We start from the raw sequence: 26,940 nt of genomic DNA, 5'->3' as shown, positions 1-26,940 counted from the left end.
GGGCTCGAGCCTGCGCAGCCCGGGACCGCGCACGCATACCCTGGCAGCGCACGCCGAGTCGAGCGCGCACGCAAGCCCGGGTAGGGCACGCCACCGCTGGCAGCGCGCGCGACTGGTGGCTCCTCGGAGACGAGGTTGCAGACGCAGTGAGGTGAGGCGCGGGGCAAGCTTGTGGCGGGGCGCGAACCCCTCTGGCAAGACCTAGGGGGACGCAGGGTTGCGAGGTACGGGCTGCGGCGGCGAGGGGAGCCTCACATGGCGCGGCGTTTGGCCACGCCGCACCGTGGGGGAGGGCGGCGCGCGGCCGGGCCTGACCCCGCTGGAGCCCCGCCCCACGCTTGGGCGGCCCGGCTGTGTTCCAGCCTTGGTGTATCGTTCCCTGCAATGGAGCCCATAATCACTCCTGTAGCAGTGCTGTTCGAGATGCCCTTGATCGACGTTACCAAGTGAAATTTCCAAGTAGGCCTTTGTAAGTAGGTGCGTTAGCACCATTTTGGAGCAAAGAGAAAAAAAATGACTTGCAGCTAATAGAGACGAAGTAAGTTGGCTGCAAAACTGTAAAGCCTGCGTCTCCTCTGCACCACACGGAATCGCTTTTCACAGCGCCTTTCTTCCACATTCCAATATCTAATTTGAATTTAACCAGTGTTCCTGTGGAGCTGGCGCCTCTCCTCTTATGTTAGTGTCACAGTTCGGTCTTCTATGAGATGGAGAGAAAGGGAGATTCTGCATACTGCAGTTTCGTGTTTTCTGACGTGGGGTGTTTATCAAATTATTCTAAACATCCTTTATTTGACCATCTATATCACCTCTGTTGAAATGGCACAGCTGTTCACTACTAGAAAGACATTGTGCAAGCACTCTAAATCTTTCAGAGCTCTTTTTTTGGGGGGTGGCGTGCTGGGTATTGAATTCTGGGGCACTTGCCCACTGAGCCACATTCCCAGCCCTGTTTTTTTTTTTTTTTTTTTTGTATTTTATTTAGAGACTGGGTCTCACTCATTTGCTTAGCTTTTGTTGAGGCTGGCTTTGAACTCGTGATTCTCCTGCCTCCCAAGGTGCTGGGATTACAGGCATGCAACCCCCCCCCCCCAAAGCTTTATGAAAAAGGAGCTTGTTGGGAGGCTGAGGCAGGAGGATCGCAAGCTCCAGACCAACCTCAGCAACTTAGCTAGGACTTAGACTCTTCAAAAAAAAAAAAAAAAAAACTACATTAAAAGGGGTGGAGAGGACACAGGGGGATGTGGCCCAGTGGTTAAGCGACCCTGGGTTCGATTAAAAACAGATGGTGGGCAACTGTACCCAGAGGCTGAAGCAGGAGAACCCCAAGTTCCAGGCCAGCCTCAGCAACTAAGCAGGCCCTAAGCAACTTGGTGAGACCGCGATGCAAAATAAAGAAAGGGATAGAGATGTGGCTCAATAGTTAAGTGCCTGTGGGTTTAGTCCCCAGTACTAAAAAATAAAAAGTAGCTCACCCCAGAAGGTAGTGAGGATTCAGAGATCATCTGCATGGGTGGTTAACAATCAGCACCTAGCATATGGGATAAGTTCAATAAATGTTGATCATTATTTTATTACTGGATGTATAATATGCCCTTGCTAACCTCATTTTTTGTCAAAAACCAACTAGACTTGGGACTTTGTACAAGGAGGCTCCACTCCAAAAATGGGAAAGTTGATTGACAGCCTTATTATGGGTAATGATTTGAGCATTTTGTGCATTTGATTTATCAAAGTGAAAAAAGTCACTCCAGGAAAACTAAAGATGAATTCTTTTTTTTTTTTTTTTAAATCTGGAATTGGGGCTGGGGTTGTGGCTCAGTGGTAGGGTCCTCGTGCGAGGCGCTGGTTCGACCCTCGCACCACATAAAAATAAATAAAGGCATTGTGTCCAACAAAAAAGACATTTTAAAAAAATCTGGAATTTATTCAGTAGCCCAAGTAGAACTAACTTTTGCGATTATTTAGTGAACTTAATGAATTCTATGTATTTGGTACTTTAAAGGCATATAAATTTGTATCGAATGTAGTCCCTGTTTTTGTTTAGTCTTAAAGTGAGAAAAGGTGTGCAGTTAGAAGTAATCTTCATAAAATATATGGGGAAAATTCTAGAAAAAGGATGGAAAACTCTGGTGTATAGAAAGAGGATGTTTCTTGGTTTGATGTGAAATAAGATTTCATTTCTGCCTTCAAAGAAGGTATTTTGTATTTTGTTGAAAGAGTAAATTAGTTAACTATGTGTTTTATAGATAGGATTTTTGGGTTTTAGTAATAGAAAATCATTCTGATTAAAGTTTTTATTGGAAAGACAGAGAAATTAGAGCCGGTTATCATGGGGGATATGGGTCCAATAGCCAGAACTTATTGACTAAATTCTTTGACTAGAGAATAAACTCTGTCTATCTTCTATCCTGGAGCAATGTCTTAACTTAAGATCCAGATTTCTGAAAAAAAAAAAAAAAAAGAAATCTTTGGTGTAGCTTCTGTGGAGGTGGAGATTTTGAATATTGATTGGTACCTCTACCAGTACCATATAAAATATTAAAGGGTCAGTTCCCCAAAAGACAGAGGCCTTAAGAGAGAAGGGTAGAGAAAGCTGGGTAGAGAAAGGCAACAGTTACTATTAGAAATATATAGCATTTAGGGAGGGACGATATAGCTCAGTGATAGAATGATTGCATAGCACAGCATGCATGAGATTTTTAAGTTTGATCCCCAGCACCAAAAACAAAACAACAACAACAACAAAAAAAACCTTTATATCTATATAATTTATAGAGGACTTGCTCTAGGCCAGATGTTTGATTATGATGACATTCTCAGAACAACCCTGGGAGATAGATATTATTATATCATACCAGTTAGACATAATAGAGGTAAACTAATTTGCTCAGTATTACAATGGTAGAACTGAATATGTTGTGTGTTTTCCTATCTCTGAATGATTTTCTGATCCATGTGCCACTTTTGTTTGTTCCTAGGGGGACATCAAGCTTTGGCGTATGTGCTGGCCAGTTCTGAGATCTTGAGGAAGCTCTGCACAAAGGAAGATAAAAAGCAGCAATCTTTGCCAATTAGGGAATGGACCGTTTGGGTTCCTTTAGCAGTAAGTATAGTAGAAATGAGTCTCAGGTGAATATTAACAGCAAAATGAAATGGAAATTTATCAAGGAAGAAAAATAACCCCTTTGAAGTTAAGCAACAGTGCCCTGTAGATCTGAGCCTAGAGTATCGAATCAAAATCAACCAATAGGTATTGATTACCCACTGAAAACTTGATAAAATATATCACCCTAGATCCTAGAAGAAAATGAAGCTAAATGGATCAGGCTTAGTATGTTTAACCTGTAATTAAAAGCAGTGGGGTTGGATAAGAGGAATAACTTCTAATGTTCTGGTGCATGATAGGATAACTATGATTAACAACAATTAATTGTATAATTGAAAATAGCTAGCGGTGACTATTTTGAATATTCCCAAAGCATTGATAAATGTCCAAAGTGATGGATATGCCAGTTGTCCTGATCTGATCATTACACATTGTATACATGTATCAAAATGTCATACTGTATCCCATAAATATATGTAATTATGTGTCAATTAAAAATAAAAAAATTTAAAAATAAAATATTTTTGTTTAACAAAAAAGCAGTGGGATTTCTCTTTAGAACTAATAACTTGTATCAGGTACCTTTATAGTGTTAATTTTGGATAAAGAAAATATTCCCTTGTCCCTCCTTGTAAGTGGAACTTGTGTTCTAAGAGAAAACTACAGTATGATAATGATGTAGAGAATTATGGTGTGAAATAAATTGAAGCCACAATTATGGAGACTTATGTTGCTATATTGTGAAGAGATCAAATTTGCCAGAAATAGCAATCCCATTATCAGATATTTAGTAGTGTTCCAGTGAAAAGATCAGGTACTTTTGGGGTTTGCTTCTTTAGCAACTTTTTTAGTTTTAGATGGACACAACACCTTTATTTTATTTATTTATTTTTGTGTGGTGTTGAGGATCAAACCCAATTCCTCACATGAGGTAGGCAATTGCTCTTCTACTAAGCTACAACCCCAAACCTCTTCAGCAGTTTCTTAAAGGAGCTCTAATTTACTCTTTTACCACACTTCCTATATATTCAGAAGTATCTTGTTCAACCCTTTCATTTTACATTTGGAGAAAGAATCTAAATTGTTCCAGTGCTAGAAGCATAAGCTGAAACTACTCCCCTCCATCTTTGAAAATATAATTGTTAAAACGTGTTATTTGGAAATAATTTCAACTTACGGAAAGTTGCAGTAAAGTTGTATGAGAATACACAGAATACCCACATATCTTTTGTATGATTTCTGTTTTTTCTCTTGTTATAATAAGCAGTGCAAAGGGAGATAGTTTGAGGTTAAAAAAAAAAAAGCAGGGCTGGGATTGTGGCTCAGTGGTAGAGCGTTTGCCTCGCATGTGTGAGGTACTAGGTTTGATCCTCAGCACCACGTAAAAATAAATAAAGATATTGTGTCCATCTACAACTAAAAAAAAAAAAATTAAATGCAGGTTTTAATTAGAATTTCTCCTATGATTTTGTATATTCTGATTTTTGCTTGATCAAGTCTTTAGTATGATGGTTGCAAAAAAACATATTGGAAGAAATGCCACTCCCTTTTATACCTCTTCCACTACATTACAGTCCCCCTTTAACCTCTTGTAATTATCCAGCTTGCTTGTTTTCTGGTTTATCTGCCCTTTATTTCTTTTTGCAGAGATAAAAGGATATGTGTTGGGCTGGGGCTGGGGCTCAGTGGTAGGGCACTTGCTTCGTGTATGTGGGGTGCTGGGTTTCATCCTCAGCACCACAAAAATAAATAAAGATATTGTGTGTCCATGTATAACAAGAAAAATATTTTTTTAAAAAAGAGATATGTGTTTTACTTCCTTATAATTAAAAATTTTTTACCTTCAGTACTGGGGATTGAACCCAGGGCCTTGCACGTTAGGCAAGCACTCTACATTGAGCTTCACTCTCAGCCCCCCCCCCCTTTTTTAAATACATATTTTTTAGTAGTAGTTGGACACAATACCTTTATTTCACTTATTTATTTTTATGTGGTGCTGAGGATTGAACCCAGGGTCTCGAGCATGTGCCAGGTGAGCACTCTACTGCTGAACCACAACCCCAGCTCCTTAGCCCTTTTTTTAAAAAAAATTTATTTTGAGTCCAGGTGCAGTGGCACTATAATCCCAATGACATGGGGAGGTTAAGGCAGGAGGATTGCAAATTTGACACCAGCTTTGACAACATATCAAGATTCTGTCTCAAAAAAAATTTTTTAAAGGCCTGGGGATGTACTTTAGTGGTAGAGCACTCCTGGGTTTAATCTCTAATACTGTTTAAAAAAAAAAAGTTTTTAAAAATTATGAGACAGGGTCTCACCTCCAACTTGTAATCCTCCTGCCTCAACTTCCCAAGTAACTGGGATTACAGGTTTGTACCACTATGCCTGGCTTTCTGTAATTTCTTATTAGAAAGATAGCATACTAAGTATTTTTTTTTTTGTACTTTTTTTTCTACTTAATAGTACTTTCTGGAAATATTAGTTTACAGAAATTGTTCTCATTCTCTTTGTGTGAGATGCTGGGGATCTAACCTAGGATCTTGTACATGCTAGACAAATACTCTTACGCTGAGCTATACCCCCATCCCTTAATTTTTTATAGTGGCAGAGTGCTTCATTGTGTGGAGATAGCACTGATTTATTAAAATAAACTAGTGCTTGGACATCTTCATAGTTTTTTATACTTAAAAATAATCTAATATATAACCTTGGGCATATGTGTGTATTCTTGGAGATGTATATTCAGGGTAAATTCCTGGAAATGAGATTTCTGGCTCAAAAAATAAAAAGATGCATAATTTTGTTTAGATACTGTGTATTCTGCTCTATAGGAGTTGTACTCTTGCATTCCCACCAACTACATATGAATTCCTATTTTCCCATTCTCCTAAGAAACTATTATTAAGCTTTGGAATCTCTGCTAATCTGATGCATAAGAAATTATATCTGAGTGTAGTTCTCATTTTTATTTCTCTTATAAGTAAAACTATATAATTTTTTCATATGATTAAGGCCATTTTTTTTAACTTTCTTAGATTGATTAGTTTGCCTTAATTATTTTATTTTAGTTTTGTGGTGCTGGGGATTGAACCCAGGGCCTTGTGCATGAAAGGGAAGCACTCTACCGACTGAGCTATATCCCCAGCCCAATTAAGGCTGTTTTTATGTTTCTCCTTTTCCCCTAATTTTTTTTTTCCAGTACTGAGAATTGAATCCAGTGCCTCGCACGTGCTAGGCAGGTACTCTACCACTGAGCTATATCCCTAGCCCTTTTTATTTTTTGAGATGTCGCTAAATTAGTAAGGCGGGCCTTAAATTTGCGATCCTCTTGCCTCCTGTGTCAGCCTCCCAAATCCTATGAGTACAGATGTATACCACAATGCCCAGCCCTCAGCCCTTTTTGAATTTTATTTTGACACTTGATCCTGCCGCCTCAGCCTACTGAGTAGCTAGGATTACAGGTATCCACCACAATGCCTGGCTTTTTTTTTTTTTTTTTTTTTAGTGGGGTTGGGGTAATGGTTTCTCGCTATGTTGCCCAGGCTGGTCTCCATCTCTAACTCTTGGACTCAGGTGATTCACAATTCTTTTTTGGCCTCCAAAGTAGTTGAAACTATAGCCAGGTGCAATCATGCCTGGCTTCCCCCCCCCCCCCCCCCCCCGTGTTAGAGATCAAACCCAGGGCCTCACATATGCTAGGCAAATTCTTTTTATATTAGGAATTTCAGCCCTTTATCTGTCATAAGTTTGCAAATATTTTTGTTCAGTTCATTTGCTTTTTACTTTGTTCATGGTGTTTTTGCCAAAAATAGTTGTTATTTTGTTTATGTAGTCTAATTAGCCTTTTATTGCCTCATTATTGGATGATGTTAAAACTGCCTTTCTCTGCTTCTAAATTACAGAAATATTTTGGAATACTTTTTTGGAAGATAGTTTGGCTATGTGTATCAAAAAACCTCAAAACCCTCAATCTGTACCCTCAATAATTCTAATTCTAGGAAAATATTTATTCTGCGGATAAATATAAAATGTAATGCATAAGAGGATATGGATCTCAGCATTCTTTGTAATACTGAAAAATTAGAAAGAACATAAATGCATAAATGCCCACCCCACCAGTGGAGAACTGGTTAGATTAGTTGTTTGTTATCAATATATTAGCCCAGTGATTTCTTTTTTATGATTTTCCCCCCCTTTTTTAAAAATATTTTAATTTTGAGGGTCTCACCAAATTACTGAGGGACTTGCTAATTTGCTGAGGCTGCCCTTTAACTTGCCATCCTCCTGTCTCAGCCTCCTGAGTCGATGCACCCAGCTACTTTTTATGATATTTTCAAGGTCCCTTTTACTAATTGCTAGTGAAATATAGATATGTAGATACTGTATTTACACATATGGTTTCAAGAAATAAAAATAATGATCTACTATAATAAGGGACAAAGTAAAAGAGATAACAAAGTAAGGCAACTTACTATATATCTGAATATTCTTAGACATAATAAAAGACAACAACATGAGTAGGTAGTCAGGTACCCATATGTTGAATCACTGAGCATCTTACACTACAAATGAAGAATGATTCAGGTGTATTAGTGAATAAGAAATAGCATAAGCCTGAATAACTCCTGGTAAGATTTTGAACAAAACAATAATGTACACACACAGCATATGTTTTATATATATAATATTTTGCTTTATATGTAATATGGAATTAGGTTCTAGGTCATCTCTAAGTATGAGATTTCTCATCTACTTGAATGGTGGCACATTTGAAAGTTAAGCAGGATGTAGGTCAGTATTTTCCTAGTGTAGGAATGTCATAAGCACTGCAGGGTATCTAGAATCCTGGTTTCTTGTCTTCAAAATGCCAGTAGTGCTCCCTAGTCATCTGGGAACCGAAAAAAAGCACCTCCTCAAGATTTCTAAAATGTCTTCTTAAGGGGTAGTTGAGAATATCAGTTTAGATAATTGATACATTAGAATATCATTCATCCATTAAAGAGGGCAAAGGGAGAAGAAAAACCAAGAAGATCTATGTGTACTATCATTAAAAAAATGACTGCAAGTGTATTGTTAAGAGAAAAAAACAGGCAAAGCATGATTAGTATTCCACTTTTGTGAAAATAAATATGTAAATACATGTAAGTAGAACAAAGTTCAGAGAAATATTTTTCAAAATGTTAATAGTGGATGACAATTCATACTTTGTGTAAAATTTTAAGATGGATTGCTGTTACAGAATAATTGCTTCTTGAAATAAGGGTTTAAAAACTCTACTTTGGTCAATAGCTAATCTTTTTTTCTCAGGAAAGTTTGAAGAAAGACAACCTTAAATATTAAGATAGTAGATTGCTGGTAATGGTAGTACATACCTGTAGTCTCTGCTTTTCTGGAGGCTGAGGCAAAGGAATTGCTTGAGCCTAGTAGTTCAGGGCCAGCCTGGGCAATGTAGTGAGACCCCCGCCTCTTTTGTTGTTTTATTTTTTAATTAAAATTTTTTTTTGATACTGAGGATTAAACCCAGGGGTGTTTTACCACTGAGCTACATCCCCAATCCTTTTTTTTTTTTTTTAAATATTTTTTTCAGTTGTAGATATGGACACAATACCTTTTGTTTTTATGTGGTACTGAGACTCGATCCCAGTGCCTCACAGTGCTAGGCAAGTGCTATACTTGAGCTACAACCCCCATACTCCAATCCATTTTATTTTTATTTTGAGATGGGGCCTCATTAAGTTCCTGAAGCTGGCCTCAAATTTGCAGTCATTCTGCCTCAGCCTCCAGAGTAGCTGGGATTAAGGCATGTGCTATCTTGCCTAGCCCTCCCTTAAAAAAAAAAAAAAAAAAAAAAAAGGGAAGTGAGAGAAGGTAATTTGGTAAAAATTTGCATCTAGCACTTAATATAATTTTGTTTTTCCATATTATAATTTAAAATCGGTAAAATGGGAGAAATTGAGTAGTTGATATTCCATGTAACTAAAACTAGGAGTATGTTTCTTTTGTCATTTTCCTTCATGTCTTCATTTAGAAATAAAAGAACAATATTTGCCACTTAGAGGAGAGCAAGGTGCCTTGAGGAATATTTCTTGGACTAAGGAAAATGCCATTAAAAAATTTAAGAAATCTTGGGCTGGGTTTGAGTGCTTGCCTAGCATGTGTGAGGCCCTGAGTTCAATTCTCAGCACCACATAAAAATAAATGAATAAAATAAAGGTATTATGTTTATCTAAAATGACAAATATTAAAAAAAAAAAGTTTGAGAAATCTTGCCAAGACTAAAAAAAAAATCTCTTCATCTACCTTCAAGGTCTTTTTTCTTGTCTCCTGTGGTTGATCAGAACATAGTTTTGCTGGGTTGCCCAGATTCCAGAGAAGCAGAATTTGAGGCCACTGAGGACACATATGAGTGTTGAGGTCATACTCCTTGCCTTAATATTTTAGAGATACATTACTGTCATGGAAGTGGGAAAAAGTTGGCTGTGCTCTGTGCTTACTACAGCAGAAAGGGAGGAAGCGTTCTTGAGTTTAAATCTCAACTCATATGAAGTTTAAACCTCAAGACGTATTTAAAGATTTTTGTCCTTCCTACTGTTAAAAGAACGGTAGAGTGTTTACTTATGTGCCTGTTACTTAGATTCAGCTGTTGTTAACATTTTGTCAGATATGCTTTATCTGTAAGTATTGTGTAGGTATGTTCTTTTTCCCCTATGGATTTATGAGACTTTGTTTAAAATCTGTGTATAGGGCTGGGGATGTGGCTCAAGCGGTAATGTGCTCGCCTGGCATGCGTGCGGCCTGGGTTCAATCCTCAGCACCACATACAAACAAAGATGTTGTATCCGCCGAAAACTAAAAAAAATAAATAAATATTAAAAAATTCTCTCTCTCTCTCTCTCTCTCTCTCTCTCTCTCTCTCTCTCTCTAAAAAAAATAAAAATAAAAAAGTAAAATCTGTGTATACTTTTCTCTGCAGGGGGCCATGTCTACCTAACTATTGTTTGAAGCCATAGGTACATAAAGCTTCCCTAAAGTTAAAAAAGGAGGATCCTTTTTTTGTTTTTGCTTGTTTGAAATGAGCTCATCTTGTCTCCCATGTACTTTTCAGCCCAGCTCACTTTCTATGTAGGCATTTGCAATTTTTTCACCCTTTTGCACTTGTGATATAATCATGAGGTGTTTTAAAGCTGTGTATTTTCTTTTTCTTTGTTCTAGATGATCCGTCTGATAAGCCACCTTGCAGAGGCTGTTCTTCCTACCTTATGGAGCCTTATATTAAGTGTGCTGAATGTGGGCCACCTCCTTTTTTTCTCTGCTTGCAGGTAACTCACTAAGGAGAGACTTGGCTGATTATGGATATAGTAATTCAGAGATTACTGTAGATTGCTTAGGATATACCTTATTATATCAACTCCTTCTAGTTAGTCTTTCAGACCAGATGGTTCAGGCAGACTGTTGACTGTTCCACAAGACATATCAGTCTAATGCTTAAAAGTTTTTCCAAATAGATTAAAGTAATGAGATTAAAGGGATCAGAACTGGAGAATTGTTCCATTTGATGACACTGTTTATTGTCTTGTTGAAGACTGATCTCTGTAGAGGTGACAAGAGAACAAACTATTGTGTGGGTTGTAATGGTAGCAACAATATTAATTATAAGTGATTCCTGTGTGCCAGGCACTATTTTGAGTTTTTACATGAATTAACCCTTAAATCATCTCTAAAATCTTATGAAGTAAATAAATAAGTATCCTCGCTTAATAGATGAAACTCAGGCAAAGAGAAGTTAAGTAACTTGTTCAAGGAAATACCATGTTTTATCAGATCCAAAAACACTTGATTTTAAAAAACATCCCAACTTCAGAAATACTAAAATGTAAAAATGGGTGATTAAAATTCTCATATACTTTAAATTACAAGGTGAATCCAAATTTTAGACTGTAAAATATGAAAAAAGAATTGTTAAAGTATGGTTAAGTACGGAGCCAGGGTTCAAATTTAGGCCATCTGATTTCAGGACTCATGCTTTGATTGAGGGAGAATCATACTATAAAAAAGCCTTTTTTCTCCATAAGGGCCACTGAAAAACGATAACTGTAAATATAACATCCTATTGTAGCTGCACAGAGGATTAAGTTAACTTTCTTAAAAACTTCATCATAAGCTACAGCACCCACAAACCATCTTCTATCCTTTAAGAAAGCATTTTTGGAAAGTAGATTTTTGGTAACTTAATTTTTCTTTCTTTACAGTGTTTCACTCGAGGATTTGAGTACAAGAAACATCAAAGTGATCATACTTATGAAATAATGGTAATGTTGAAGTTGCTGGGATTTTCCATTCATTTTTCAAGCATTAGATTGGGAATTAGTTCTCTTTAAATATCTTTTTCTTTTTTTCTCTTCTGAATTTGATAATCATTATTTAGTAAGTTTTTTAGGATTTTGTGAACCTACATTTTTTTTTTTTTTTTAATGTGTGGACCTGGGGATCAAATCCAGGGCCTCACACATGCTAGGCAAGTACTCTAAAAAACAAGTATTATTGTTATACTCAGATTTTTGTTTCAAACTTAGAAGGTGTTTAAAGGAGATACATTTCAAGATTCTCTGATATGAGGATAAGAGGTATGTTGCTTTTTAGGTTTGCTGATAAATATATAGTCAGTGTGTTGTCACTTTGTGCTAACGGCATTTGGGGGTGAATATTAGGGATTGAACCCAGGAGTGCTTAACCACTGTCACTGGCCACATCCCCAGCCCTTTTTTTTTTTTTTTTTTTCCTCCGATTTTTTATTTTGAGATAGGGTCTTGCTAAGTTGCTTAGGGCCTTGTAAGTTGCTGAGTCTGCCCTCGAATTTGTGATCTTCCTTCCTCAGCCTCCTAAGCCTCTGGGATACAGCAGTGAACCACCATGTCCAGCTTGCTAATGATATTTTTATGTGGTTCCTGTTGGTGATGGTGAAGTTCATGTCTAGCGCTCCATTCCTCTGCCTTGTGAAAATTAATTATCCTCTAAGAGTTACATCATAAATGAACACAGAGCAAATAAATTACTACTCTACATAAAAATGACATTGAAGAGGCAAATTGGTTTATAGGCCAGACTATGACTTTGCTCTGTTTGATTGATTGTATTACCACCTTTAAAGAAAAAATGAGAATGCCGCTAAGTGCCCCCTCCAAACCCTGGCTGGGAGAATGGGTGGTTTAGTAAGCCAAAGTGAATACCCAGTCTAGTCAACAGGTATGTATAACAGATACTTTTGTCAAAATAGTTTTGTTAGTTTCAGAGCATATTGAGCATCTAACTAAATCTCCAATTTCACCAAGCAGTTTTTGACACTTGGCCTTCTCTGTAGTTTTTCATATGGAAATAATGCTGGTTGGCTTGAAAGTAATAATTTCACATTGTCGTTTAATCATTTAGCACTATGTTGCTGTAACAAATAATCAAAATTAAGTAGCTTAAGACTGCACAGATTTATTATCTCCCAGTTTTGTAAATCAGGAGACCATTAGGCACACTACAGGTCTCATAAAATTGAAATCAAGGTGTTGGTGGCCTAAGCTTTCATTTGGACGCAAATGCGAGGCGCTAAGCAAATCAGTGAGACCTTGTCTCTAAATAAAACACAAAATAGGGCTGGGGATGTGGCTCAGTGGGCAAGGTGCCCCGGAGTTCAATCCTTGGTACCAAAAAATAAGAATGAGCCCATTTCTGGGCTCATTTTAGTCTGTTGGCAGAATTTCATTGCATTAAGTTAGGACTGATGCTACTGTTTGTTAATAGGCTGTTGCTCAGAGCTTATCAGCTTCTAGAGGCTGCTCACACTCCCTGGTTCCTGGCTCCCTTTTGTCATGTTCAAAGCCATCAATTCTGGGAGTCCTGGAGGGGTACTGATGAAATGCTAGGAACCTCTGCACTCCTGCTATCCTTCCTGAGCAGTATTTCTACCTCTTCTGCACCCCCCCCCCCAAACACACTTTTTAAAAATTTAATTAATTAAACCTTTTAAGGGCTCATATAGACTACTTTGAGCCCATTTGGATAAACCAGGATAATCTCCCTACTTTAAGATCAGCTGATTAATAAACTTAATTCAGTCTATACAGTCCCTTCACAGCAGTACCTAGTGTTTGAATAATCTTGGGAGCAGGAGAAACTACCACAGAATTCATAGTATTTTACCTCAGTCTCTTTTTTTTTTTTTTAAACATTTTTTTTTTTTTTAAAGAGAGAAGAGAGAGAGAGAGAGAATTTTTAATATTTATTTTTTAGTTCTCGGCGGACACAACATCTTTGTTGGTATGTGGTGCTGAGGATCGAACCCGGGCTGCACGCATGCCAGGCGAGCGCGCTACTGCTTGAGCCACATCCCCAGCCCTTACCTCAGACTCTTAAAAGTTTAGTGTGAGCTGGGTGAAGTGGCACATACCTATAATCCCACTGGCTCAGGAGGGTGAGGCAGGAGGATCACAAGTTCAAAGCCAGCCTCAGCAAATGCAAGGCACTAAGCAAATCAGTGAGACCTTGTCTCTAAATAAAACACAATAGGGCTGGGGATGTGGCTCAGTGGGCAAGTGCCCTGGAGTTCAATCCTTGGTTCCAAAAAATAAGAAAAAAGGGGCTGGGATTGTGGCTCAGCGGTAGAGTGCTCATCTTGACCCTGGATTCAATCCTCAGCACCACGTAAAAAATAAATGAGTGAAATAAAGGTATTATGTCCAACTATAAAATAAATGTCAAAAAATATAAAATAAGTTAAAAAAAGTTTAGTGTGAATCAATATCTCAGTAAGAGTTCTTGGGAGCCAACTGGCTAGTTTTCATCTACCTCTTTCAAAACACCTTCAATCTTATAAATAGTCTATTCATTAATTATAGGACTTAGGATAATTTTTTCCATTTTAATTGCAAAATGAATGAAGGGTTGAAGACTGTGGCCACAGTAGCTGTGACTTTTGAGTTCCTTTTATCAAAGTCGTCAAATCTTCAGAAAGCTGATTATTTTTCCCAGATTCACACAAGAATGCCTAGAGTCAGACTACAGATTTCTCCTCCTGCTCTTCCTCTCCTTTCCCCTCATCTCCCATCTCTTTCTACTCCTCCTGTCCAGGGCCTCACATATTCTGCCACTGAGCTACATCCCCAATCCCCAAATTTATTAATTTAAGATGGTGAAATAATTCCTTAAAAAATAATTCAGTATAGATTGGGTAGGTTGATAGTCATGCTTTTTCACTGGAGAAAAATTGACCATGAGCTATTCTGGGTACCTCATCTTCTGCTTAATGCTGAAAATACTGTTTCGTTCCAAGTTCACTTAATTCTGATTACATCATCCTTTTCTCATGTTTTCAGCACCCATACAAACACATTTCAGAGTTCTCTACTTTCCTTTTGAGGATTACTAATACTCTTACTCTCTCTCTCTCTTTTTTTTTTTTTTGGCCAATCTTATCTATTCCAGTGAATCTTTTCTTCTGTGGGAATGATGACCAAATTTTGGTTTTCTACATGTGAAGCTGCTAAAAATTCGATTTTTTGCATATGAAGCTTCAAATAACTTTAAATGATTTTAAGTACTTTTGTCATCTCACAGTGCTGTATTTTGGGGAGTTACTCATGCTGTGGTGGGTGGTGCATTAATCAAGATTTCTGAGTTCTATACTTACTTTTGTCTTGTAATTCTTTTTTTTTTTTTTTTATTGGTTGTTCACAACATTACAAAGCTCTTGACATATCATATTTCATACATTAGATTGAAGTGGGTTATAAACCCCCAATTTTCCCCAAATGCAGATTGCAGAATCATATCGGTTACACATCCACAATTTTACATAATGCCCTATTAGTAATTGTTGCATTCTGCTACCTTTCCTATCCCCTACTATCCCCCCTCCCCTCCCCTCCCATCTTCTCTCTCTACCCCATCTACTGTAATTCATTTCTCTCCTTGTTTATTTTCCGATTCCCCTCACAACCTCTTATATGTAATTTTGTATAGCAATGAGGGTCTCCCTTCATTTCCATGCAATTTCCCTTTTCTCTCCCTTTCCCTCCCATCTCATGTCTCCGTTTAATGTTAATCTTTTCTTCCTGCTCTTCCTCCCTGCTCTGTTCATAGTTGCTCTTATTATATCAAAGAAGACATTTGGTATTTGTTTTTTAGGGATTGGCTAGCTTCACTAAGCATAATCTGCTCTAGTGCCATCCATTTCCCTGCAAATTCTATGATTTTGTCATTTTTTATTGCTGCATAGTACTCCATTGTGTATAGATGCCACATTTTTTTTATCCATTCATCTATTGAAGGGCATCTGGGTTGGTTCCACAGTCTAGCTATTGTGAATTGTGCTGCTATGAACATCGATGTGGCAGTATCCCTGTAGCATGCTCTTTTAAGGTTTGTCTTGTAATTCTCAGAACCTTGAACAAGTAAAGGCAGCTCTTTCTACCACACCCTTTATATCCGTGATTTTTAAACTTTAGTGCATAAGAATCATCTGGAATCTTCTTAGAAATGTAGATGTCTAGTCCCTACTGTTGGAGATTCTGGTTCAATAGGGCTGAGTTTGGGTCCACTAGTTAACTAACATTGATACAACATCAAGAAAAACTGCCTTTAGCCTTTTTTTTTTTTTTTAACCTGTAGTGTAAAATTTTTTTATTGTTTATCTCTCAGTGAAGTTGGTAAGGAGTAATTAATATTTCAAAATACAGTTTTAGAACTGGCTCTTCAACTAATGTGTGAGTTGTCATATTTACATATCATTATGGTACTTGCCAGATTGAGAATGATTGGTATGAATTTAATATAGACATAGCCTCCAAGGAGTGTTTCTTGGATCTCATAATAGCGCATATGTTAGGCATATATTCATAGTATGTAGTTAGATCAAAATGTGTTGCTTATTGGTTCTATAATTTTGTTAATCATGACAGATTTTTTAATCACTAATAAAAAATGTAAGATGTTTCTAAATATCTGTTATCTGGAGACCTATTGTATCACTTTATGAAACTTCTTATGGAATATTTCAAACAGACATTAGAGAGAATGGTGTTTGAATATCTGTTGCTACATAGCTACTTCCTCAAAATTTGTGACTTAAAGTAACAACCAGGGGCTGGGGTTGTGGCTCAGTGGTAGAATGCTCGCCTAGCATGCTTAAGACAGTGGGTTCGATCCTTAGCACCACATAAATGTAAAATAAAGACATTGTGTCCACCGAAAACTTAACAATAAATATTTTTTAAAAATAAAGTAACAACCATTTAATTATCTTTCAAGATAGAGTGGCCCTTAGCTCCACATGAGGTACTGGAGTTAGAGAAGTACACCAGACTTTCTTCATAGACCTCTGGCACCTCATTAGGATAGCTTGAATTGATTGGGGGTTAGCTAAAACCTCTTAACTGAGGCCTTGGTTCTCCACGTGGTCTCAGGGTCATTTCTACATGTGGCCTCTCCAGATAGTCTTTCCAACAAGAGGGTTAGATTTTTTTATTTGGTGTCTTAGGAGTGCAAAAATGGAAGCTGCTAGGTCTTCAAAAGAGCAAGTCACAGGTCCAAGCCCATATTAAATGAAAATTCTAAGAGAAATTCATCAGGGGCCACTACTGTAACCAGCTACCACATATAGAAAAATAAATTTCCATATACCCACCCTAGCTCTTAAAATGATCAATTTATGGCTAATCTTGTTTGATTGAAACCCTCACCCGTCTGCATTATTTTGAAGCAAATCCTCCCCAGACATTATAGCATTTAAATGTTTCATTTAGGTCTCTTAAGTAATTCTGGTCAATTTCCAGTCATCTCATAAAGTCTTTATTTTTAAAATCCTATCTACTTCTCCACCTATGAAGTTATCACTGTTCTGATTTTTATCAACATAGTCAGTTTTGCATATTGCAGAACTGCATATAAATGGAATCCTACTGTGTGTGCCTTTGTTTCTAGTTTCTTTCACTCAGCATGTTTTTGAGATGTATTTATTTATGTGTATATTAGTAGTCATTCCTTATAATTACTGAGTGATATGTTATTGTGTGGATCCATTCTCTCTAATTTTGTTGTTGTTACTGGTTTAGTACTTTACCACTGAACTACACCCCCACCCTTTATATTTCTCTCTCTCTTTTTTTTAAATTTTCTTTTAGTTGTAGATGGACACGATACCTTTATTTTATTTATTTATTTTTATGCGGTGCTAAGGATCGAACCCCGTAATTCACACTTGTGAGGCAAGCGCTCTATTACTGAGCTACAACCTCAGCCCCTATATTTCTCTTATTTTGAGACTGATTCTCCCTGAGTTGTTGAGGCTGGCTTTGAACTTGGGATTCTCCTGCCCCAGCCTCTAGAGTCGCTGGGATTACAGGCATATGCCACTGTGCCAATTTATCTAATGTTTAAAAACTGGGTTGTTCACCTTATAGGTGTTAGTACAGTCTAGGTTTTGCTTATTAACCTGTTCTTCCATCTTTTGTATTTACTGGAAATTATGTTCACTGGCTACATCAAATTCATTTATAATCATTGTCTAGATCTGTTAATTGGTCAGGAGTTGCAAAATAGTGATCTTTTAATTTTTATTTATTTATTTATTTATTTATAGCTTTTGGTTCTTTTTTTATTTTTTTATTTATTTTTATTTATTTTATTTTTTTATTGTTGGTCGTTCAAAACATTACATAGTTCTTAATATATCATATTTCACAGTTTGATTCAAATGGGTTATGAACTCCCATTATTTGTTTATTTTTTATTGTGATGCTAGGGATCGAACCCAGGGCCTTGTGTGTGTGTGTGAGTCAAGCACTCCACTCCACCAGCTGAGCTGTATCACCAGCCCGTGATCTTTTAATTTATGAGTCGGAATAATTTTGTAAAGAAAGTTCTTATCATTATCTATGTGGTCATCCTGAATAAAGTTTGTATAGGAAAGGCAGGATAAATGCTAATTTCTAGTTTTGAAAGTTGGTTACCTAGCATCATTCGAATATTTAAAATATTTGGTGTGTTTTAGTCTTTTGAGGTTGTCCTTATTGATGCTCACAGTACTCCTTTTTTGGTTAGTAGGAGCTTCTACAAGTTGTCTCTTGAATCCTTTTGATATGACCCTTTTAGTCTTGGAGAGCTGCTTTGCTTCTCAGTATGACAGTGTGTTTCAATTTGGTCTTGTTCATTTCCTGACCCAGACTTGGCGACAGCCTTTTCTTTAAGGAACCCTAGTTCCTTTTAGTGGAAAGTAGTATTTAAAGACTGTGAACTGGGTACTAAAAGTACTCATACTGCTGGGTTGGTTGTCATTTAAGATAAAATATATCTTATGTGTAAATACATATGGCTTGGTATATAGCTTATTGGTAGATATCTTGCCTAGCATATGCAAGGCCCTATGTTCAATCCCCAGCACTGTGAAAACAAACAAAAAACCCAAAACATTCATACCAAAACTTTCTATTTTATAACACTTTTTAGTTAAATTTATTTCAATTGGTACTTAAAACATAAAAGTTGTATATATTAATGGTATAACATTTTAGTATCACCAAAAAATGAGTTGTTATTTAAAAAAATGTTTAAACAAAAGTAATTTTGATTAGAGTACATTTAGAATCCCAATTTCTTTTGTATAATTGATGTTTTTGAAACATACACTCTAAAAATATTATTCAGGAAAAAAAAGTCCATTTGGAATAGATCAAAATGGTCTGTTCTTTCTTTCTTTCTTTCTTTATTAGTTGTAGATAGACACAATACCTTTATTTTATTTATTTTTTTTTTATGTAGTGTTGAGGATCAAACCCAGTGCATCACACATGCTAGGCGAGCGCTCTACCACAAAGCCATAATCTCAGGCTCACTTTATTAATTCTTGAACATATGTGGGCTGGGGATGTGGCTCAAGTGGTAGCGCGCTCGCCTGGCATTCGTGCGGCCCAGGTTCGATCCTCAGCACCACATACAAACAAAGATATGGTGTCCGCCGAAAACTAAAAAATAAATATTAAAAATTAAAAAAAACATATCTTTATATTTAACAAAAATTTTAACTGATAACACAAAAACATTAAAGTTGTACATATTAACGGATTACTGTGTAATGTTGGGTGCATTTATGCATGGGTAGTGTTTTAATCAGGTTAAACATTTATCTCCTCATTTTATCAATTCTTGGTAATGAAAACTCAAAATCCTTTCTTCTAGCTTTTGAAATGTACAGTATATACTGTTCAGTAGTGCTCCAGAGCTTCTTGCTCCTATTTAACTGTAACTTAGGACCCATTGACTTTACCTATCATTCCCTTGTAGTAAAACTTTCAGTTCAAATACAAAACTACTACTTTTCTATTTCTTCCTTGATCTCTTCTTTTTTCCAGGCCAAAACTCCCAGTTTCCAATGATGATAACATAATTACTAATTTGGTTTACCCCATAAAACATGTATATACAGTCTCAGAAAAATTATCAACACTAAAGAAAACAGCCGGATGCGGTGGCGCACACCTATAATCCCAGCGGCTTGGGAGGCTGAGACAGGAGAATTGTGAGTTCAAAGCCAGCGTCAGCAATTGCGAGGCACTAAGCAACTCAGTGAGACCCTATCTCTAAATAAACCACAAAACAATACTGGGGATGTGGCTCAGGGGTCTAGTGCCCCGTAGTTCAATCCCTGGTACCAAAACCCCCCCAAAAAAAGCAGTTTAAGATTTTCTTTTGTTTGGTTGGTTTGTTTTTCTGTTTTCAAGGTATAGCCTACTGTAGGTATAGTCAGTTTATAGTGTTTTAAAATCACTTAGTTCCTTTCTGTATGATTATGCCTTCAAGTTGATTTGCATGTTTGTTCCATTTTTTTCTTTTGATTCTTACAGTTTTGAAATTTGAAATTTAAAATTTGGTTTTAAAATTTTAAGTTTAAAACTTCTCACTTTTTTAGATAAATGGGAGCATAACTTATATCTCTACCTCTGTGCCAAGTTTGAAATGTATTGCAGTTATGGGTGAGAATATTTATTAGAACCTTTGTAGCTAGTGGTGAATATAGAGGTGGACAACTAATAAGAATGTACTTTAGTTGTTTCTCAATAACATGAGAATGAAAACCATTTAACTGTAGTACTTACTACAGTTGGGATTCCTTGAGTTTCATTTCTATCAGTGTTCTTAGTCAAAACTTTTTTCTCTTAGACTTCAGACTTTCCAGTTCTTGATCCCAGCTGGACTGCTCAAGAAGAAATGGCCCTTTTAGAAGCTGTGATGGACTGTGGCTTTGGAAATTGGTAAGCTCTTGGTTTTAAGAGTGGTCCTTCCCTAGTGGGCTCAGAGAAGAAGTCACTGTTGAAGGGTGAAGGGAGGAGCTTCAAAAAGAGGAAAACTATGCTGCTCTCCTATTGATTCAGGACTCAGAGACAAGTTCTCTTCCTCTTTGCACATTATTTTCCAGGCCTGAAATGCTTCACAGGAATGTGGGATGTTTAGTGGTCCATGACTGAGCAGCTCTAAAAGGCTACTTTGGAAATATCAACACTGGGAAGGTTTGTTGTTCCTTTCTGAATAGTGGAAAAGTTTTACACTTATTAGTTATTGCTCCCTTATGATTTTATTTTTATTGGCTATAGATGCCCATGTCATTTAAGTGAGTCAGACTTGAGGTAGATGATCATAGCTTATGAAATTCAAGTCATCCTAATGGCACTCTTTGGTTTTTGCTGTCAAACTGCCTTAGTCCAAGCTGGGCAGAACTGAATTGCATTCACTACTGTTTTGCCCTAAGTAAGCACTTACTTAAAAATACCATCACTTGCTGGGCATGGTAACACACTCCTGTAATCCCAGTAGCTCAGAAAACTGAGGCAGGAGGATTGTGAGTTCAGACCCAGCCTCAGCAACTTAGCAATACCCTGTCCCTAAAATATTTTTTAAAAGCTGGGGATGTGGCTCAGTGGTTAAGTAAATGCCCCTGGGTTCAATCCCTGGTGCCCCAAAACCCCACCACTTTCATTTTTTACCTTTTGAGAGCTCTTTCATACCATTGATTTTGTTTTGTGAACCAGAAAGCATATGCATTATTAACTATATTTTGTTTCTGAAGAATCTGAAGCTTAGTTAAAACTATTTTTTATTATCATATGGCTTATTAATGAAGGACTCTTAACTAGATCCTCCCTATCCTGACTTGCTAGTATATATAATTTTTCCTGGTATTCATCAGAATAATCCATGCTGCCTCCCTATGTCTAGGGTCCTGAAGAAGGAGCCCTGAGTTCAATTCATTTATTCAACATTAAGCATCATAAAATATTTTGTACTGTGGACAATACCAAAGAAGATAAAAAAGTGATCACTTGTGAGGAGTTTACTAGTCATCTTTGGCCTAGGTTTTCAGTTTTTGCTTGTCATTCTAATTCTAAAATGGGCTAAACCTTTCCCCCTTGTCCTCCTTCCCTCTTAATAAAGGCCACAAAAAAGACTATCACCTCTCTAGGGCTGGGGATATAACTCAGTGGTTGCGTGCTTGTGGGAGGCTCTGGGTTTGATCTTCAGCACTACATGCACACAGAACAGAGACTTGCTTCTCTGTTCACTGTGGGTAAGACACTAAGGTTGGTGGTGAGGGCGCTAGAGCTAAGAATTAAGATATGTATCTTGCCCTCAAGAAACTCATAGTCTAGTAGAAGAATCAAAACTGTATATATAGATGATTGAAGTACACAAAACAGATCATAATGATGCTTAGAAGAAGGAAGTGAAGTGCTCTGGTGAGGCACTAGGAAAGTACTCTGAAAGAGTGAGCTTGAGGGGCTGGGGATGTGGCTCAAGCGGTAGCGCGCTCGCCTGGCATGAGTACGGCCCGGGTTCGATCCTCAGCACCACATACAAAGATGTTGTGTCTGCCGAGAACTAAAAAATAAATATTAAAAATTCTCTCTCTCTCCTCTCTCACTCTCTCTTTAAAAAAAAAAAAAAGAGTGAGCTTGAGGAGGGCACTTTGAGAGATTTTACTATCATCAGAAGTCTATAAATTTTGGCTTTGTCACGTAGGAGCTTTATATTCTTGAGCAGGTTTATTAATCTCTTTGAGTTTTATTTTTTCTTCTCTGAAGTTGAGATGATAATAATAATATACCACAGAGTTCATACTAGGAATAATTTAAATAATTTTATGAATTTTCTAGCTCAATGTCTGGCATATTGTAGGAGCTCTAGTTGAGAAATGTTTGTTCGTGTGAAGTGTTTTGTATATTGTAAAACATTATGCAAAAATAAAACTATACTTGAGTACATTGTGCATGTTCTTATAATGCTATAAATAATAGTGGCTTATTATTTATAGCATCCCTGGGGTCTAGCTCAGAAGGAAATTTACAGATTATTCTAGTCATCTTTCTCGTGGCAAGAAAGGACTTCTTAGTTATTGTTTCTACATCTTTAAGTATTAGGATTTAGAACATCAGATTAAACTAAGATTAGGCTTATGTTCTTCTCATAGTTCAGCTGATATCTCCATGATATCTGTTTGGAGGTATTAGATTATTGATGCTATATGGATTTACTTAAACATGGAAAGAAGAAATCATGCTTTTAGAATTATGTATACATGGAAAAATTACTCCCCTTCCTTTTTTTGCCCACACTTCTCTAGGCAGGATGTAGCAAATCAGATGTGCACCAAGACCAAGGAGGAGTGTGAGAAACACTACATGAAGCATTTCATCAATAATCCTCTGTTTGCATCTACCCTGCTAAACCTGAAACAAGCAGAGGAGGCAAAAACTGCTGATACAGCCATTCCATTTCACTGTAAGTTCCTCCCTAATTTGGTAAGAGATACTTAGTTCATTTTGGAACCCTGTTTCAGTTGCAGATAAATAATGGTTTGATGACTTGGATAGATAAAGAGCTTATGGAAAATAGGAGGAGTTGGAATGAAGTTGTTGAGAGATAGGGTTATCAATAGCAAGAAGGGGTCAGTTTTATAATGGACATCTGGATCCTTTAAGCCAACATGTAATTCTACCCACTCAGAGTGAATATATCAGTTAACTTTAATGCATGTTTCTATAGATGAAGTGTCAAAAAGGGATCAACCTGTCCATGCTTTTATGAGTACAGGCCCTGTAATCCAAGGGTTTGTCATCATAGATAGAAGTTGCTTAACAGGGTCCAGTATTATCTTATTATCATTAATTGCCCCAATGTCAAGTCCAAGGAGCAGTTTGTTATTTTTGTTTACTTAAGGTTGTGGCAGTGAAGGCAAACATTTTAATCTTATGCGCCTCTGGGATTAATGGGTCTTTTTAAAAAATCAACCAAAAACATGATGAATTATAATAGACATATTTTCTGAATGACATTCAAAGCACAAGTAATGAGATATTATTGTTTTCTCTCCTCCCCTTTTCTCATACTTCCTAGAAACAGTTTTTTTTTTTTTTAAAGAGAGAGAATTTTTTTTTTTTTTTTAATATTTATTTATTTTTTAGTTCTCGGCAGACACAACATCTTTCTTTGTGTGTGGTGCTGAGGATCGAACCTGGGCTGCACTCATGCCAGGCGAGCGCTACCGCTTGAGCCACATCCCCAGCCCTATAAATAAATTTTTAAAAAAAATTTAAAAACTGGTTTCCTTTTATTTCAGAAAAGCAAAAATCAGAGGAAATTTCCCCATTTTAGAGAATCCCTTATTCTTGGTTTTCTTTTTTAAGAAATCAGTCTGTTTCTGTAATGCTTCATCTTTTTCATAAAAACATTTATTCTCTCCAACACTGTTTATTTATTTATTCTCTCCAACACAAACAAAAATATTTCCATGTTAATAAGGAATTTTTTGTGTGACTTCTTTGTGCCAATATTTTATTAACTGAGGAAAACTTAATTCTTCCAGCTGTAGATGATCCTCCTCGACCTACCTTTGACTCCTTGCTTTCTCGGGACATGGCAGGATACATGCCAGCTCGAGCAGATTTCATTGAGGTAGGAGAAACTTGTTGTTTTTAGCTATAAGTTAGGAAAAAATTGTTTTTGTTTCTGATAAGGCTTCTATCTGCTACCCATGCCACTGAAAGTAGATTTTCAAATCACTGTCATTTGTGGGTCCTTTATGCAGCCACACTCTTCCATTTGAGTTCCTTTTCTCATTTGTAAACATTTTCACTTATGAAACAAAAATCTACTATTGAAGTTGCATCACTGCTGGCTTTTATTTTCTTTGTAGTATGGTATTTTTACAGCCTGGTTCTCATTTCACACCTATGAGGCTTCAAGTTTGAGCTAAATCAGGGCTTGAGCCTCTTATTAAGGACTAGATAGTAAATATTTAAGTTTTCCATGTCATAAAGTTCTGGTTTAAATTAAACTTTGCCATTATTGGGTGAAAGTAGCATACATAATACATAAACAAATGTATACCTGTGTTCTAGTAGAATCATATGTAAAAAACCAGATAGTGGCTGGGACAGTTACTTGCCTATTCCCATAACTGCATTCACCAGTATATAAAGAATGACGAGTGTATATAAAAACCATGTTCTCCATTCAGCCATGGAATTAAAATCCATGTGAATGTAGTCACAAGTGTCTTATTTATTATTGATCAACACAATAGTGCTTCTGGAGGCAGCTTAAAAGTTTAACAAACTGCAAACAATTTTGATACCCAAGTCCACATTTTGTTCACAGCAGTGATATTGTAAACCTACACAATAGAGACTACCCTGATAATTTTTACTCATTGAATAGAATGTGAACAAATCTACATATAAGTATAATATTAACTAATTATTAATATTAATTATTAACTAACTATAAGCAATATTATTAACTACATAGAGTCTTCAAAAGAATATAAAAGGTAAATAAATTAGTACAGATAGTTTTTCTTACCTAATATTTGAAGGCCTAGTCAAAGTTCAATTTTCTTGATAATGAATAGAGTATTTAAAAATTTTAGAACAGTGGATCTGGCTTCATTCTTAGACTCCTACAACTATTCTAATTTTTTGTTTTTGCTACTACCTGAAAGCTTCACAGATTTTCACCATGATTTCCTATTACTTGTGGCAGAATCCTGGCTTTTTATCACATTTAGTAGTTTTTTTACAAATGATTGTTTGTGTATTTTCTGTTTCTTCTAAAGCATGGCTACTGTAAAGGCATTATTCAAAGCTGATGGGTTTGGGGTGGGGGGTTTCTTTTCCCCTAACAGGAGTTTGACAATTATGCAGAATGGGACTTGAGAGACATTGATTTTGTTGAAGATGACTCAGACATTTTACATGGTAACATTTTATTTTATCAAATGTTCATTGAATACAAATATGAGATGACACTTGTTTTGGATGTTGGGAATATAAGAATAAATAAAACATGCACCTTGCCCTAGTGGAATTCAGAATCTAGTGGTGGGGGCTGGGGATGTAGCTCAGTGGTTGAGTGATGGTCTAGCGTGCATGAGCCCCTGGGTTCTGTCTCTAGCACTACTATGCGCACACGTGCACACACACACACACACACACCCCCACACCCCTTATGATTAAGTTGCTGAATGTATTCTGTTATTGGGTTTTGACTATATCAAATACAATTTTTGATGATGGTGAAAATATTGATCATGTAAGAATAGTTGGGAATATCCCATCCCTTGGGCTGTGTGATCTTTCTTTTGACTGAGGTAAGCCTATACTGAGGTAATTGGTTAAGTAGCCCTCATTTCTCCTTAGAAGAAAGGGAAATGGTGTTCAGTCCTTGAGATTTCAGTAACTGCTGATACTGAATGTTCACTATAATTTATCCCCCCAAATTGCCAATAGCAAAGAAAAAGAATGGAAAAATTTCAAGGGTTTTTAGACCAAAATTGGGAATTTCTTGCTTCTTAAAACTGTTGGAAGTTTTAGTACTTCTGAATCTTAACCTTAGATTAGATCTCTAAGTTTTTATGATAACTCTTCTGTTATAATTTAAGTGCTGAATGCCACAGAGTTACTGAAAGTGGGTAGTCAGTAGCATATGAAGCTTTAGGTTCTATTCCCAGTACTCTGCATCCTCCCCCCAAAATGGTTGAGCTTTCATTGAATCCCTTTTCCTCTCTATTTTCAGTGAACTGTGTACTTAAATAGCCCTCGATCTTCTCTTTCATTTCAGTCCAAAATTGATTATGATACAATAGATCAGTAATGCTCTGTTGGGGTCTGTATTCCTCAAACAGTTTTCATTATTTCTTTTAAATCTATATCCTAGATGGGAAAGGCAGGTAGGATACTTGTTGAATTATAAATCAACACTGTCACTAGAAGAAGAACATGTTCCTCTCTCTGTGGAAGAGCTGCATGAGTATTTGTCTTCAAACCAGGGACCAATACAAAAATTTTACCTTTGGGCTGGGGTTGTAGCTCAGAGGTAGAGTGCTTGCCTAGCATGTGTGACACTGGATTCACTTCTCAGCAACACATATAAATAAATATATGTCCATCAACAACTAAAAAAATTTTTTTTAAAAAATTTATTTGAAGTTTTTATCTGTATACATTTTTTGAGCAATTTTTTTTCTATTTTGCAGAATTTGATTCCTCTTCTTTTCTCCCACACAAGTTTAATGAAAGTCAAAGTGACGCAGATTGAACTAAAAGAGGAAAACTTGAAAGCAGACTACCTTGGCACTCATTAGATCCATTGTATTTGTTCAGTCTTTTGTGTCAATCTCTTCTTTTCAATTCCAGTGACTCATGCTGTCTTTTCTCATCTCATGGGCTGTTCCCTTTAAGGTGGTGTGCAGATTGCCATTCAATCTTTCTCTACAGACACTTTCTCTACATACATACCTT

At 36.7% G+C, this 26,940-nt stretch overlaps 1 protein-coding gene across 3 annotated transcripts in view; it reads left to right on the top strand.

The window, feature by feature from the left end:
• The first annotated feature begins 8 nt into the window (after positions 1–8).
• Positions 9–26,940, top strand: part of TADA2A (transcriptional adaptor 2A) — a 53,543-nt gene continuing 26,611 nt past the window's right edge. The window contains exons 1-8 of one of the 3 annotated variants that reach the window (XM_081270873.1): positions 9–151; positions 2,982–3,106; positions 10,322–10,428; positions 11,359–11,418; positions 20,309–20,400; positions 22,764–22,921; positions 24,006–24,094; positions 25,326–25,398. In XM_081270873.1, coding sequence (XP_081126999.1) covers positions 3,082–3,106; positions 10,322–10,428; positions 11,359–11,418; positions 20,309–20,400; positions 22,764–22,921; positions 24,006–24,094; positions 25,326–25,398 — 604 coding nt within the window. In that variant the 5' untranslated portion in view covers positions 9–151; positions 2,982–3,081. Of the gene's footprint in view, positions 225–353; positions 539–2,981; positions 3,107–10,321; positions 10,429–11,358; positions 11,419–20,308; positions 20,401–22,763; positions 22,922–24,005; positions 24,095–25,325; positions 25,399–26,940 lie in introns of those variants that run through there. The other 2 variants (XM_081270874.1, XM_081270875.1) reach the window with 2 other exon arrangements.

This window comes from Spermophilus citellus, assembly GCF_964194105.1.
Source record: "Spermophilus citellus genome assembly, chromosome: 17".
NCBI classification, from domain to species: domain Eukaryota; kingdom Metazoa; phylum Chordata; class Mammalia; order Rodentia; family Sciuridae; genus Spermophilus; species Spermophilus citellus.
This window is presented reverse-complemented; position numbering and strand designations above follow the sequence as displayed.